Consider the following 16644-nt stretch of genomic DNA (forward strand, 5'->3'; position numbering starts at 1 on the left):
GGTTTCCGCTATCAGGTGAGGAAATGAGGTTTTTTCCCCCATTGTGAGTTGTGGTGATCTGGAATGCACTATCTGAAAAGGTGTGGAGACAGATTCAATAGTTACTTATAAAATTTCATAAATATCTGTAAATAAAAGATTAATTGGATAGCTCTTTGGTGCAAGCACAATGGGCTAAACAACTCATGTAGCCTGGGATGCTCCATCACATGCACCCAAGTCAGGGCAAAAAAAATCAACTCCTGTAATAAAAACTATTGCAAGTCTGAGTGCACTTACACCTGCTCTGCCTGATGCACTTTTTGAAGTTAAAAATATCAGTTAAGGAACCAAGATTGTTTTACTCTTTTGCAAGATGAGGGCATCGCTCGCTAGGCCAGCATTTGTTGTCCATCACTAATTGCCCTTGAGAAGGTGGTGATGAGCCACTTTCTTGAACCACTGCAGTTCATTTATTTTAAATTCTTTCATGGGATATCAGCATCCCTGGGTGGGCCAGCATTTAATGCCCATCCCAAATTGCCCTCGAGGTGGTAGTGATGCACTGCCTTCTTGAACCGCTGCAGGCCATGTGATGTAGGTACATCCATAGTGCTGTTAGGAAGGGTTGGGAGTTCCAGGATTTTGACCCAGAGACAGTGAAGGAACAGCAATATTGTTCCAAGGTAAGATGGGGTGTGACTTGGAGGGGTCCTTGCAGACAGTGGTGCTCCCATACAGATAGTGGTGTTCCCATGCACCTGCTGCCCTTGTCCTATGTGGGAAATGTCATGTATTTGGAAGGTGCTGTCAAAAGAGCCTGGTGAGTTGCTACGGTACATCTTGTAAATGATACACACTGCTGCCAGGGCATGGTGGTGGAAAGAGCGAATACTTCAGGTGGTGGATGGGGTGCTCATCAAGCAGGCTCCTTTGTCCTCAAATGATGTCTAGCTTCTTGAATGTTGTTGGAGCTGCACGCATCCAGGCAAGTGGAGAGTATTCCATCACACTCCTGACTTGTGCCTTTTAGATGGTGAACAGGCTTTGGGGAGACTGGGGGTGAGTTACTCATTGCAGAACTTCCAGCCTCTTGCCTGCTCTTCTAACCAGTATTTATATGGCCAGTCAAGTTCAGTTTCTGGTCAATGGTAACCCCCCCACAAGGTGTTGATAGTGGGGGAATTCGGTGATGGCAATGCCATTGAATGTCAAGGAGGTTGGTTAGATTTACTCTTGTTGGAGATGACCATTGTTCGAGTCATTATCACTTCTGTGGCATGAATGTTACCGGCCACTTAAAAGCCCAAGGCTAGATTTTGTCCCGGTCTACCTGCATATGGACATGGATTGCTTCAGCATCTCAGGAGGTATAGAATAGAAACACCAAGATGTAATAATAAGCCTATATGAAGACCCGTCAGATAGTTTCACTGTTTATAAAACCTGCAGCAAATCAAGTCAGCTCACTACCACCTTCTCAAGGACAATTAGCGATGGGCAATAAATGTTGACCTAGCCAGCAATGGCCACACCCAATGAAAGAATATCAAAAGAGATTTGAGTATTTAGAGAGGGTATAATGCAGATTGTATTCACTACATGCTGCCTGGTATGAGGCAACAGAACTGAAGATTCCAAAAAACTGGTTTTTTTTTTTCCACATAAGAACAATACTGAGTAATTGGATGCAACAGGGCAGACAGAGGCAGATTTTTGCTGGTCATTATGGGGTCAAGAACAAGAAACCTAGGTTCAAGATTAAATGTCAGCTTCAGGACAGAGGGAAAGAGAAAATGCTTTGCAGAACTACTTGGATTTCAGATCCAGGGTTGACAGATGTGAAAGCAACAACAAAATTTAAGATCACATTGGATCGGTGGATGAAGGGAAAGAACCTTTTCTGAACCAAGGAGAGAAAGACAAAAACTTACCTGTGTTGACCTTCTCGACTGCCTCGCTTGCCTTGACCTGGCTTTTCTTTGTGACTCCGATTCTTCATCTCGGACAGGAGTTAAATACGACCTTTAACATTAAACGTTATTTGAGTCAGGAAATGACTTGTAATTCAGATTTATTTGTTTGAAAAGAAGTATGATTTGCTCAACAACTTGGGCGCAAACGGTTTCTCATGTCTTTTCTTAAATATGAAAGTTCAAATGTATCCACATCCCATTTTTACTTATTCACAAATCACAACAAACAGTCTTCAACTTAATTTCTCCTATCACTCTTAAAAGTTTCAAAAATGGAAGAACATATTTATCTCTGCTTAAACTGTTGTACAAGTGCACCAATTCCAAAATGATAGGCATTGAACTCTCACTTTTTGCCCCTGAAACAAATTAATTGCAGGTGGGGTGCCTCGGGACTGAGACAATGCTGGATTTTGGAACTTGCTGGTTTTCTGGAAACAAATTAAAACCCCTTAATTCAGTAAATAAGGGACACAGGCAAATCAAATGATATGACTGCAAAGCACTTTAGGCTAATGGCCATGTGCTGCTAATATTAATTTACTTATCACACATTGGATTCAATAACTCTTTCACACCTCACCCACTTCCCTACGTCAGTGAACCCTGTTTAAAATGAGAGAAGATCAAACTGAAATGATGTTAAAAACACTCTGTAGTTGTAACTAAAAACTATTTGTTATTTATTCATGCAAGATTGTACAGTACTTTTAATAACTTTCTTTGAACTGACTTAGGCCATTGCAAGAAGGCGCTCCTATGCAGATAAGGTCAGGCGGATCAGTCCAAATTGGGCTGGGTGTGGTCAAGGTTCGCTAAGCCACTCTGAGCACATGGAAAAAATGTCTGGTATTCGGGTAGCCAGATTTGAGGTACTCTACCTGTGCATCAATCTGAACACGTTCAGATGTTAGACATTCCTGTTTTGTATGCAAACTGAATTAAAATTTTTAGTGCTGGGCACAAAATTTATCTTTAATCTCTTCGACTCAACGCCAGATTATTCTTCCTGGAAGAAGCATTTACTTCCAAGTCATTTGTATTACAGACACCACTGACATGCTCACAATCAGATACTAGACATCAAATGCTAACAGACACTGCAGGACGCATAATTAGACTGGGTACTGAAAGGAATTATTCAAATACACACATGCAGCTGAAGAAAAACTTGTATATCTGGCATGTATTACAATAGCTGATAACAGGGCTACAAAATTTGGCTGCTAATGTCAAAACACTGTGCCCAAACTCCACTTCAAATTTGGAGTTTGGCAGAAAAACTTCTGGCACATCTCAACTTTTTGCCTGTACAGAACAGCTGAAGTAATAAAACACAAAATCTAATCAATCCTGCACTTTGCCACAATTGAATGATAAAAAGCTATTAAGCTTATCTGTAAGGGTTCATCATTATGAATGCAATGTTTAATTTTATCAAATATAACAGTCCTACAAACAAAAATCTCAAATAATTTGCGAATGATAAAATTTGCCGATAAACTGCTAAAATAGTGTATGATTGCTAAATTAAATCAAATGCTAATTTTTGAGTTGAATCAACAGTTGCATTCATAAGTGAACACAAAGTTGACAGAGAACAAATTGTGCTGCATTTTTTGCAAGGTACTAACCGGCCAATTAGAACTCCAGGAGAACAGTAGCATAGTGACTAGGGTACTCAACTCGCAGCACAAATTGAGAGCCCCAATCAGTTTGGGTTCTGCTCGGGCTGCTCGGCTCCAGGTCTCAATTACAACCTTGGTCCAAACATGGACAGAGGATCTGAATTCCAGAGGTGAGGAGAGAGTGGCTGCCCTTGGCAAAAAGGAAGCACGCCACACAGTGTGGCACCAAAGTCCTAATAAAACTGAAGTGGGGATCACTTTCCAATGGCTGTGGTTGTGAGGCGCCAATCATCTCAGCTCCACAACATTACTGCAGTGCCCTTGGGCCAAATATCTTCAACAGATATCAACTTTGCTTCCATCCCAAGCTCAGATTCCACCTCCATTCCTCAAGCAATTAAGCAATCCATGTCTGCAAGCGGCAAGGACTGGACAACATGCAAACTTAGGCTGATAAATGTCAATTCATATTCCTGCCATGCAAATGCCAGGCAATGGTCATCTCTAACAAAAGAAAGTCAAATACCTCCCTTTAACATTGAAGTCACACACTTGCTATTCCTTCAGCCTCTCAAGGTCAAAACGCCAGGACTCATATGAACTAGTGGTGCAAGGCGGCGGCCCATCACCGCTTATCAAAAGCAGTTAGGAATGGGCAATAGGTGCAGACCTTGCCAGCCTGCAGTGAAATGGAATTCAATAAATCTGATCATCAAAAGCTCCTCTTTTATCCTAAGAACCCAAAAGGGTTCACTAATATCTTTCAGGGAAAGGAATGTAACACTCATAACTGGTCTGACCTACAAGTGTCTCCAATCTTAATGCTTTTAGAAGTAGCTTGATAAACCAGTTACAATCAAGGCCCACCAGCTTCTCAGGGCAACTAGGGGTGGGGAAATAAACACCGTTTCACCAGTGTTCAACACATCACAAAAACTAATACAAGTTAATCTGGTTTTACAGATTAATCTATAGGCATCACCCAAAGGCATGGAGCTAGCTTCCATGTAGATACCAAAAACACCTGCATTATTTCAGTATCACCTTCAAGCCTGTGATCACTGTGCTTCCCATTGCTTGCCAGATATTGAGTTTTAGATAAAACAGATCAATTGATCAAAACTGAAGCCTTTGCCAGATACCCAACAAAAACTGAGCATAGTTCCCAACTCTGTTCTCCTCCCTAGCTGTTCACTCAGGTTGAACATATTAGTGTCTCAAGCTAAATTTCAACGTATCCAATCATCAATGCTATCCACTTCCAGTTCCACACAGCCTGACCTGTGAAACCTAGCCATGGCTTCATAACGTTCACTCTTCACTTCCCACAGAGTGCTCCTCCTATTCTCCACACTTATTCAAACTTAGCCCAAAACGTTACTGCCCACATCTTCACACTATCGACCCCATCTTCTTGAATGGCAGAGAAGGTTTAGGGGCCATATGGCCTATTTCTGCTCCTTTGTGTTATCTTCTTGAAAACTTCCACTGGCTTGCCATTTCTCAAAACTTAAGCTCAAAATTCTTTTCCTCACTTAAAGCTCCTTCCCTGATCACGCCCCATCCTATCTCAAACTCCCTTGTGGCTCCCTGGGCCTATGGACAACCTACACTCAATGCAAGTCACCCAAATCTTACCTCCTTTAACTTGCCTTCCTCCATTCCACACTTTAATCATTGCCTTCAGCTATGTGGGCTCCATACTTGGAACACTATCGCTCTCACGGCTCCTCAAAACCCATTTCTCATACCATGCCAGTCACCTTCTCCGATTCTCTTACAACAGTTTGCCATTCCTTTTTGCCTTTGTAAAGCACCTTGAAACATTTACTATATTAATGGTAGCATATAAATACAAGTTAATGCTGATTTTTAATTACCTAGCTATATCATCACACAAAAATGCCTGACCACGTGAATCCAGTTTAGCAGCTCTGGGTTGCAATGTTCAGAAGGCCAGGAACAATAAATCCTATTTGAAAAGCTCATAAATTTTGATATTACCAAAACCATGGGATTGTATGAAACTCTCTCCTCCTTACCCATGTGCCTATATTAAGTATGACAAATTAGTCTTGATTTTAAGCACTTGTTTTAATATGCAATTCACTACCAATGGAATTTGGACCTTGTGAACATTTCATGTTCAAAAGAACTGCTTTAAACTCGCCATTAGTTACAGTGCTCATTTTCTGTACAGCATGCTCCTTTACCATATTAGGAATTATAAATTGTAGCCGGAAATTTAGTTTTGGCTATGCTCCCTGTCTGTCCTGATTCTGTCCCCACCTTCACCCAATAGCAGTAACTCAAACTGAGGCACGGTTTCACTAATATCAGCAACCATGTTGTGTATTGATACTCAGTTTAAATGGGACACTTGAATTAATGTTATGCAATATGCTTGTGATATTCTTCGTTCATCGCCAATGATGAAACATCTACAAAGCATGATAGCACTGGACAAACTTTATCCCTCCTTTAACAAACATAAAATTATTATAACCTCAATCCAGCAAAGATCAGCTGTTTCAACATCATCAAACCAGGTATCAAACCTGGAACCTGCATGATGACCTTTAAATAGTGAGACTAGGAAATGTTGATCTTCAGCAGGACCTGGGTGCCCTTGTACACAAATCACAAAGTTATTATACAGGTACAGCAAAAAGTGGGAAAGCAAATGGCATGCTACCCTTTATTACAAGGGGATTGGAATATCAGCATGAATAACTCTTATTCTATTGTAAAAGGCCTTGGTTAGACATCTGGAGTATCTCATACAGTTTTAGGACCCTTTACCCAAGAACAGAATTACCAGCCTTAGAGGAAGTGCAACAAAGGCTCTTTAGACTGATGTTTGCAATGGGGGGGTGGGGGTTACCCTTTAGGAAGAAATTAACTACAGTAGGCCTACATACCTGAGAATTTAGAAGAATTAGAGGTGTCTCATTGAAATATGAAATTCTGAAAGGGCTCAACAGTGTAAATGCTGGTCAATTCTGCTTCTAAGCTATGCAGGTATGTGGCTGCACAGTCATCCAGAACCTACAGCACAGGGGCCAATCAGGCCGCGCACAGGAAGCAGCCCCTTTAAGATAAGTGCGTGTATGGTAAACTTAAAAGGGGCCATGCAGTGCAAATGTAAGGTTGAAAATACAATTGAGAACCAGGTTGAATATAGGAGGTTCAGAGGGGGGATGAAAAACCAAAGAAGAGAAAGTAAGAGGGAGTATGAAGAGAGACTGGCAGCCAATATAAAAGGGAATCCCAAAGTCTTCTCTCGGCATATAAATAGTGAAAGGGTGGTAAGGGGAGTGTGGCCAATTATGGACCAGAGGGGATTTACACATGGAGGCAAAGGATTTAGCTGAGGTATTAAATGAATGCTTTGCATCTGTCTTTACCAAGGAAGATGCTGCCCAAGCCATGATGAAAGAGGAGTCAATTCAGACACAAAGTGTTTAAATTTGATAGGTGGTCGTATTGGAAAGGCTGCCTATTCTTAAAGTTAATAAGGCACCAGGACCAGATCAGATGCACCCAAGGATACAGCGGGAAGTCAAAGTGGAAATTGAGAAAACACTGGCCATAATTTTTCAGTCTTCCTTCAAAAGCAGTGCCAGAAGACGGGAAATTGCAAACGTTGTGAGTTAAGACCAGCAACAACAAACCACTAAGTTTAATTTCAACGGTGGGGCAACTTCTAGAAACAATAATTCAGGACAAAATTAACTCAGTTGCCCATGTATCTATTAAAGAAAGCCAGCATGGATTGCTTAAGGGAAAATTGCGTTTAGCTAACTTGGAGTTTTTTTGAAGTAGTAACAGAGAGGTTTGATGAAGGCAATGCAATTGATGTAGAGTACTTCCAAAAGCATTTGGTACAGTGCCACACAACAGACTTGTGAGCTAAGTTAAAGCTCATGGAATAAAAGGGTCAGTCGCAAAATGGATACAAAATTGGCTGAGTGACAGGAAACACAGTAGTGGTTAATTAATGTTATTCTGGTCAGTGTTGGGGCCCTTGCTTTTCCTGATATAAATTAATGACCTAGACCTTGGTGCACAGGACACAATTTCAATGCTTGCGGATGATACAAACTTGGAAACATTGTGAACCATGAGGAGGATGGTGTAGATCTTCAAAAGTACATAGGCAAGTTGGTGGAATGCACAGACAGATGGCAGATGAAGTTCAATCTGGAGAAATGTGAAGTGATTCATTTTGCTAGGAAGAACATGGAGGCACAATTCTAAAGGGGGTGCAGGAGCAGACGGACGTCAGTGCATATGTGCATAAGTTACTGAAGGTGGTAGACTCTTCAGAAGGCTATTCTGATGAGTCATATGGACTCAAAAACATTAACTCTGCCAGGCCTGCTCAGTTTTTCCAGCATTTTCTGTTTTTATTTCAGATTTCAGCATCCGCAGTATTTTGCTTTTCAAGGTGGTAGGACAGGTTGAAAGAGCAGTTAATAAAGCATACAGTATCCTAGGCTTTATTAATAGGGTCATAGAGTACAGAGCAAGGTGTTTATGTTGAACTTGTATAGACCTCTCGTTCGGCTTCAGCTGGAGTATTGCGTCCAATTTTGGGCACCGCACTTTAAGAAGGATGTGAAGGCATTGGAGAGAGTGCAGAAAATGTTCATGAGAATGATTCCAGAGATGAGAAACTTCAATTATGAAGATAGATTAGTGAAGTTAGGACTGTTTTCCCTGGAGCAAAGAAGGTTGAGGAGAGATTTGACAGAGGTCTTCAAAATCATGAGGGGTCTGGACAGAGTAGATCAGGAGAAACTGTTCCCATTCGTGAAAGGGTCAAGGAGGAGGGGACAGATTTAAAATAATTGGTAAAAGACGCAAAGGTGACACGAGGAAAAACTTCATCACTGAGTGAGTGGTTAAGGTCTAGAATGCACTGCTTGACAAGTTTGGAGGAGCAACATTGAAGCATTCAAAAGAAAATTAGACAGTTATCTAAAAAGGAAGAATGTGCAAGGTTACAGGGAGAAATTAGGAGAATGGCATGAGGTGGACTGCTCAGTTGAAGAGTTGGTGCAGACATGATGGGCCAAATGGCCTTATTCTGTGCTGTAACAATTCTGTGATTCTGCAAACAAATGGCCTGAATGGTGAGGGAAATTAGAAAGGGAATATGGATATTGGGGAATGTTGCCCTGGCTGGCTAGGCTAGAACATGAGGTCAGAGTCTCAGGATAAGAGATCAGCAATTTAGGACTGATTTGAGGGGAAATCTCTTCATTCTAAGGGTCTTTAGAATTTTTTACCCCCGAGTTTACCCAAGACAGAGATCAATAGATTATTGGATGTGAAGGGAATTAAGAGGTATGCGGAAAGTACGGGAAGGTAGATTTGATTTAGATCCGTCATGATCATATTGAATAGCAGAGCTAGCTCGAAGGGTCAAATGGTCTAACCATGCTCCTATATTCATGCTGAATGTGACTCAGTACAGCACGCACAACAGTTACACCAAAAACTCCAAGAGAACAGCTACATTAGACATTTAAGTCACGACTGCAGCCGTTTCCTTTTCTTCAATAGCGTAACGATTCTATGCCAAATCTTCCAAAACCAACCCAGAATTAGAGATGCTTGATGTGAAATTTAAAAAAAACATACTCAGGTACCACTTCAAACTGCAAATGCTCAATTCAAACTTATTATACCAGCACAGATGTTAAAACGCATGCTAACTTAGAAGTGTCATTTGTATCATAGTCCCAAGCATCTAAATTATACAAATTTAGTGCAATGCTCAGAGTCAGCAATTATAAAAGGAAAGTTAATGAAAAGGGAAGGCCTGTTTCATGCCAATTGCTTTCACTTCATATCAGGTATTCAGGTAATTAAGTCATTCTAATGCTTTGGTTACAGTCTAATGAAGTACAACTCTTAAAAATCACAAGCCAGTATTAATGGCCACAAAGCATGCAGATCTTCATCTCACCGAATCTCGAAAGGAACCAATAGTCTGATGAGAAAAAGTTGTTTTGGTAAAAATTCAAAGCATGGAATTACTAGTTAATGATTAAGTATAGCCTAGATTTTAAAAATAAAGGGCGGAAAAAGTAAAATGAAAGGAAGGGAAAGAAAAAAGGAGAATAACAGGGGAAGAAAGAGCAGGGAAAAGGAACAAGAGGCTGAGATATAGAGAGGAGAAAAAGCAAAGCATTGGGGGAGAGAGAGAATTTGATTGGTTCATAAACCCATGCACTGACTTGAACAATCTGCCCATTTCTCAACTTGAACAAATAAATTAGAAGTGCAAATGCCAAAGTAGCTTTTTGCATTGCAGGGCCCTAATGCTTGACTATTCAATTAGGTTCTTGTCCAGAACAAGAATTATTCAACAAGTAACAAAATTATTTTGTCCATTAAGAGTCATTTACTGTTATATTGATAGTCACTTAACAAAAGCCTCCATGGAAAAACCAAAGTCTAGAAAGTCAGTTCGTACCAAGTTTAATTTTTTCCAAATTGCAGGAACACTAAATTTGCCAAGTAATACTGGAATTGGGTCTTGCCCTGACTCTTGGGTAAAGCAGTACATAATGTATCCACTTAGGACCATCGATACCATTACTAATCTAGATCTTTACTCTGAGTCCTCTGTTGCGCCACTCTTCAAAAAAAAATCTTATACTTAGGATTTTTATTTGTCTCTCACTGCCTCGATATTTTGAAACATGCATTCCCTTCAATGCCACGTGCCTTTATTGCCATTAAAAGTCGATGTGGCATGTTATCAAATGACTTCCATAAAATGAGATATTCAATATCCACCATATCCCTTCCTAACAGCACCATGGGTGTACCTACATCACATGGACTGCAGCGGTTCAAGGCGGTAGATCACCACCTTCTCAAGGGCAACTAGGGGTGGGCAATAAATGCCAGCAAAGCCCACATGAATGAATAAAAAATATTTTCACCAAACACTGCAAATTCTACAATTGCTCAAGCATGCCATGTCCTTTATTGATCCTTCATTAGCCTATGCCTTTCCAAGTATTTGCTAATTTCATCCCACATTGAGCGCTCCGGAAGTTTACACATATGGGTTAGAACAAGCTAGTCTAGAGTTTCCTGATTTACCCGTTAACTGAATTTTCCACCTATAAAGCTCTGACCAATTATTAGAAAACTATAGCTAATGCCTCTTTCATTCAGTATTCTGGGATGGATACCATTTGGGTCTTTTCTACTTATCCTGCTCCTAACTTGAATATTTATCTCCAGTAGTGGCTCTTTTTCTCAGCTACTCCTCCAGTCTCATTTACAACTTCCTCTGGGGGAAAAAAAATGAAGGAAAAATAGTTCTCAAAACATCTCCAATATTTGATCATCATGGTTTCCTTATGGCTCTTATCAAAACAGTAATTATATAAATGACCAGCTAACAAATATTCCTATTGCCAATCATCCGGTCATTATCTCACTATTTGTGGGACTTTACTGTGTGCAAATTGGCTTCCTTACATTACAACAACTATATTTCAAAAGTACTTTATTGGCTGTAAAACATTTTGAGACTTCCTGAGATTGAAAGAGGGGCTAAAGTAATACTCAAGACATTAAAATAGTAAAATTTATCCACGTAGAGCTCAAGAGCAGATCATGCTTACTGCACTTTGGGGAAATGCAAGCTCTGATGGTTAAAACTGTGGTCAGATATCACCTCATCACCTGCCTTTCTGAATCACTATGAAAGAAAGCCACACTGCCAAGACCTAATCTAATTCTAATTTCATATGTAATATCAGCCTGGTAGCACGAACAATGTGCCATTCTCTGTGCTGCATTAGAATCAAAAATAGTTTCTAATTTACTTTTACCTCTAATACCTCTTTCTGAAGAATAAAATTCAATACTTTAACTTAATGAATATTAGTATCTAATAGGTTCTATTGATGGATGTTAAATACCCAGTAGTTTAAGGTAATAAGGTGAAGGGGTGTTGGGTATTAATTAGCAAATTAAACTCAGATGTGTATATAAAGAAGAGTCAACCTGCACTGGAGGGAGACTGTATTAGAGTGGAGAAGTAAAATCTGTGGTGATCAATGAAGGGTCGCTTCCAAGCATCCTAGTCTCAGTGTCTTCTTCACAACCAGGCTTGGGAATTTCTCAGACAATTAATTATTATAAATTCATACGTAATATCTGTCCCCAAAGCTTCAAAGGCTGTCTCAGGTTATTCTATGTTATGATGCATTTTACATGTCCGCTTGATAAACCTGGAGCTAAAATAATCTGATCTCTCCTTTTGCAGCAGATGTACAAAGTGGTCTGTCCAAAATATGCTCCAACACTCACCAAAAATAAGTGGAAAAGACAAATGGTAAATGGAACAAAAGTGGGCAAAAAATCTGGACATTACGCATGCAGGAATCATGGCACGGCATTAGAACCCTTAAATCGAATTTGTTTGAAGCGCATGCTAGATCTATATAAAATTCCATTAATTTTGCGTTAGAAGATTCTAAATCTTAGTAGCCACCTCCCTAAAGCTGCATCAACGCTACCAGGAAGACTACACACCTGCGTCTCTCCCTGACCTCTGTTGTTGAAGAGACAGTGCCAGTTGTAGCAACCGCTGAAGGAACATTCTCTTTCTCTCTTTCAGTATTGTCCCCCGTCGAGAACCGATTTGAGGTACTACAGCATATCAAGCAGCAACACAAACAAGAAAATAAGCAAAGCACAACAAACATGAAATCAAAATCAAGCAAAATCAATTTTCAAACAGATTTTGTATGACTTAAGTACTGGCTTTAAAGGTTAAAAAACCATCAATTTAGGCCTTGGTCTGAATTGTTTTAATTTCTCCAAGCCAATTTTGTTTCTGCAGTTTAATGTGCAACTTGAGAATTCTATTCAAATATCAGTTAACTAGAATCTTGGTACCATTGTAGAAGGAATTTGTTTTCTTTTGGGAAGAACTAAAACAGCACTGTGGGGGTAACTACACCACAGACTACAGCTGTTCAAAAACGCAGCTCCCCACCACCTTTCCAAGGGCAATTAGGGATAGGCAACAAATGCAGGCCTAACCAGCCACACCCACATGGTGAAAGAATTAAAAAGTAGTCTGCTGAGGATAGGGAAATTTATTGCAGTACTGCTAAGGTCAATTTCAAAGTTGTTTAAACATTAGACCATCTTATGTTCTGGATTGACAGGAGGAGAAAATGAGAAATGGGGTGTCGAACTCAACAGAAAGTACTGGAAACATCAGGTGCAACAGCACTGGAAATGAAAACATTGGGGGTTTCCTTTTCAGCTCCAGACTCCTCGCTGGAATCAATGAACCTGCTTTTTGCTTTTCCAACTGATGTTTTTCCAGCATTTTACTGTAACACTATCTTATTAATAGTTGCAGGAGTTTATCTGGATATGCTAGGCTTTTTGGCCTGGTCTGAAATACTTCATGTTTGCAAACAGTTATGTGGATTAGCTCTTAAGGCGTTAATTGCGGTGGCACTGGATCATTGTTCTCCTTAAGGGTCCTCACCTTTCCTTTCTCAACAGCTCACCTTCTACTTCAAGTAGTTTAATTATGGCACTTATGAAGAGAAACATAAGTCATGTGTAGCATAACTTCTCATATAATACCTTGCATTTTACACCTATGGAGTCACAAGGCCACCTGAGGGCTGACTGAACATGTAATTTACTAGTGTCAGGGTGAATTTCACTCCACCAGCTAATCAATAAAGTGCATCAAAAGCCCATATCAAACTATTCCCATATTTGTAAATAGGATACTTGTTCAAAAATCTGGACCAATACTTCAAAAATTGTATCCTCATTATTCTTATTGAAGGCTCTCATACATTTCTACTTTCTTGCTTTAATTTAGTTTTGATACTCTAATTTATTACTCTGATTGCCCCTGCGATTTGCGATTACCACTGAACATCTTTAAACACTAACTGGTTAATGTACACATCTGGGTACTTGCTGAGTCAAAATCCTGGAACTTGCTTCCTCACAGCACTGTGGGTGTACCTACACCACAGGGCCTGCAGCGGTTCAAGGCGGCAGCTCACCACCACCTTCTCAAGGGCAACTAGTGATGGGCAATAAATGCTGGTCTAGCCAGCGAAGCCCACATGCCCTCAATGAATTTTTTAAAAAGCATTAAGAACATTGGATACTGAAGCCATGCAAAAGATTTACAAGCATGATACGGTAGATGGGAGGAGTTTGGAAAATACAGAACTGTAATCACAGGAAAAGATGTTAATGAGGAGTAAACAAGATAGATTTTTCTGCTAGTCAACAAACCATAAGGGGATAACAATAAAGGCATAAGGAGAAGGAATGTGAGAAGAAATTTCTTCATACCAAAGGGTTATGAAGTATGGAAGGCATTACGGCAAGCACAGATTGAAGAAACATCCACAACACCATCCATGGCAAAGCAGCCTGTTTGATCGGCACCTCATCCACCACCTTAAACATTCACTCCCACCACCACTGACACAGTGGCAGCAATGCGCACTTTTACAAGGTGCCCATTGCAGCAACTCGCCAACGCTCCTTCAACAGCACCTTCCGAATGCGTGACGGATTTGCATCGAGATGGATAAGGGTAACAGACTCATGGAATCAGCACAACCCGTAAGTTCTCCTCCAAGCCACATAGCATCCTGATTTGGAAGTACATCAACATTCCTTGACTGTCACTGAGTCAAAAACTTGGAACCCCCTCCCTAACAGCACTGTGGGTGTACCTACACCACATGGACTGCAGCGGTTCAAGGCAACAGCTAACCGCCACTTTCTCAAGGGCAATGAGGAATGGGCAATATATGCTGATCTTGTTGGCAATGCTCACATCCCTTGAAAGAACAAACAGTGGATTGGTGAGTGCAAAAATAAACTTCAAGTAGACGATTCTGTTGTGCATCTAATAACACCACTAGCCAATGGACTAACTGGTCTCCTTCCTGACCAAAATTTCAACCTTTCCACAAATAACTATTGCACATATAAATCCAGTATCCTTAAGACACACAAAGGAAAGAAAACGTACAACATAAGAGAAAAAAACCTAAAAACTTTCCTGTGAAATCTCTGCAATTCATTTGCTTTACCTGCCAGATGCAGAGGATGCAGAGGTCCTGGTAATAGGTTGCAGGCTGTTTGTTGAGGTAATGGTTGCTACGGTGTTGGTTGAAATGGCACTTTGAACAGGGCTGATCAAATCCTCTTTCCTTCTACCAAAAGAACTACTGAAGGGAAAAGCAAAGTGGGGAGAAAGGTTCATCAAAAGTCTTTATGATCTCAATGCAATGCTAAATATTGATTTTCAGGAAGGTTAATAGATTTTTTTTAAAATAGCATACTCCATTTCTTTCCTACACTACATGTTCCATTAAACAGAAGGATTGGTGAAAATTCCACATGTCAAATTCCACGTTTAAGTTTTTTTTTAAATTTGATGTTAATGGAGTCACTTAGCTATATAATTGAGCCCACTTGGTTGAGCTGTTAAAAAATGAAATCAAAAAACAAGATATAAATGCAAGTTCTTTCTTCCCTTCTCAGATGGTTTAAAAGGATATTGTTGCTGACATACACAACACACACACACAACTTAATTTGTTATATACCGTAGCACTTATAGCAATGTTTAACAAATTCCAAAAATACCTTGATTGACAGATAGGGATAAAAATGCCCTCTGTAAAACAATATTTTATCCACATCAATCAATTTTGACAAACAAATGAGTGCAGGAACTTGGCCAATCCAAAGTTTTACGTGGAAGCTTGCACATTTGTGTTTTAGTCTGTCCCAGCGGGAATAATTTATTATTCTTTGGGAACCGTTTAAAATGGAGATGCCTTGTGAGAACTTTCATCAAAATTTTTTCCAAGCACTGCTGCGTTTAAAAAGGTTAGCTTTAAATGCAGCATTCTGTACAATGAACAGATTTTTTTCTTTGATGTCAGTTTAAGAATATCTTCTAAGCTTGGTAATGGTTTTTATTGCATCCTGTTTTCAGGCTATGAACAGTACACTGAATTCAGTGTTCCATAACGTGAAGAAAATAATTTGACCAGAAGAATAAACAGTGGTTCGTATGTGTGCGGAACTGGAAGAGGTAGTAATGGAAAAGATTCCAAGTCAAATGCAATAGAGAAAAACACGTATGGAAATGTACCAGCACAATGTTTTTGATTTGCATTATTAGGCTTTGTTCTCAAATATTGGCTGTGGTTATTAAAAAGTTGTCCTTTAAACATATTCTTGATATTTCTGAACGGTTAACCTTATTACACACTGGAAAGGCAAGATTTGCCCTAAAGTTCTTTCAGCTCCAAGGCTAAAAATTAAGTTATCAGATGCATACTTGACTTCCCCTTCAGCCTGTCCATTTTTCAAAAGAAACGTGTCACATGAGAGGAAGCTATTGAAGTTTTCTGAATGTACAATTAAGTGGTTTTAAGGTTGAGGTTTGAATTCCATTTTTGCAGCAAAGATAAATGGGTTTGGGTAGATCAGTTATGTTGAAAATAGAATTCAAAAAAATGTGGCACAAGGATATTTCAAGGGTAGAATATAACCACTCCAAACACGCTGTTTTGCAAAAAGGTCAAAAAATGGTGCTCTGTTCGGTAAGGATCCAATGGAACAGGCAATTTCTTAAAATGCCAGTCAAACATGAAAGTGGAAATCAAGATGAATGTCAACAATCCAATGTTTGAAAAGGTACCAAACAATTGGCAGGCCACTAAAGCAGGTTGATTAAAATGACTGTCAACAGGTTTATAGTTAACACTCATTACACTTTGATTTTTTTGATGCTTCCCCAATAAATACAACTTAACAAGGGTCAGGACAACAAGGGTCACCTGTACATGAAGCAACACAGAGGTAGATTTTCTTTTTCCTGGGCATACTGGAACACAGGGTGCAGCGAAAGAGAAATATCAGGCTGGGAGGATTGATTATCTCCACAGAGCCTGCCTGCCCAATATAACAAACATTAATTTAAAATGGAAAATTGGGTTCCCTTG

The 16644-nt window shown here is 39.8% G+C and overlaps 1 protein-coding gene across 18 annotated transcripts in view; it reads right to left on the reverse strand.

The window, feature by feature from the left end:
- Positions 1–16644, reverse strand: part of ppp1r12a (protein phosphatase 1, regulatory subunit 12A) — a 188591-nt gene that overhangs the window by 37144 nt on the left and 134803 nt on the right. For 6 of the 18 annotated variants that reach the window (XM_078567601.1, XM_078567617.1, XM_078567599.1 and 3 more), the window contains 4 exons: positions 14716–14853; positions 12155–12271; positions 9561–9584; positions 1914–2004 (listed from right to left, as the gene is read on the reverse strand). In XM_078567601.1, the coding sequence (XP_078423727.1) occupies positions 1914–2004; positions 9561–9584; positions 12155–12271; positions 14716–14853 (370 nt within the window). The remainder of the gene's footprint in view (positions 1–1913; positions 2005–9560; positions 9585–12154; positions 12272–14715; positions 14854–16644) is intronic. The other 12 variants (XM_078567602.1, XM_078567607.1, XM_078567600.1 and 9 more) reach the window with 5 other exon arrangements.

The sequence above is a fragment of the Cetorhinus maximus genome, chromosome 22, assembly GCF_964194155.1.
Source record: "Cetorhinus maximus chromosome 22, sCetMax3.hap1.1, whole genome shotgun sequence".
Taxonomy (NCBI): Eukaryota; Metazoa; Chordata; class Chondrichthyes; order Lamniformes; family Cetorhinidae; genus Cetorhinus; species Cetorhinus maximus.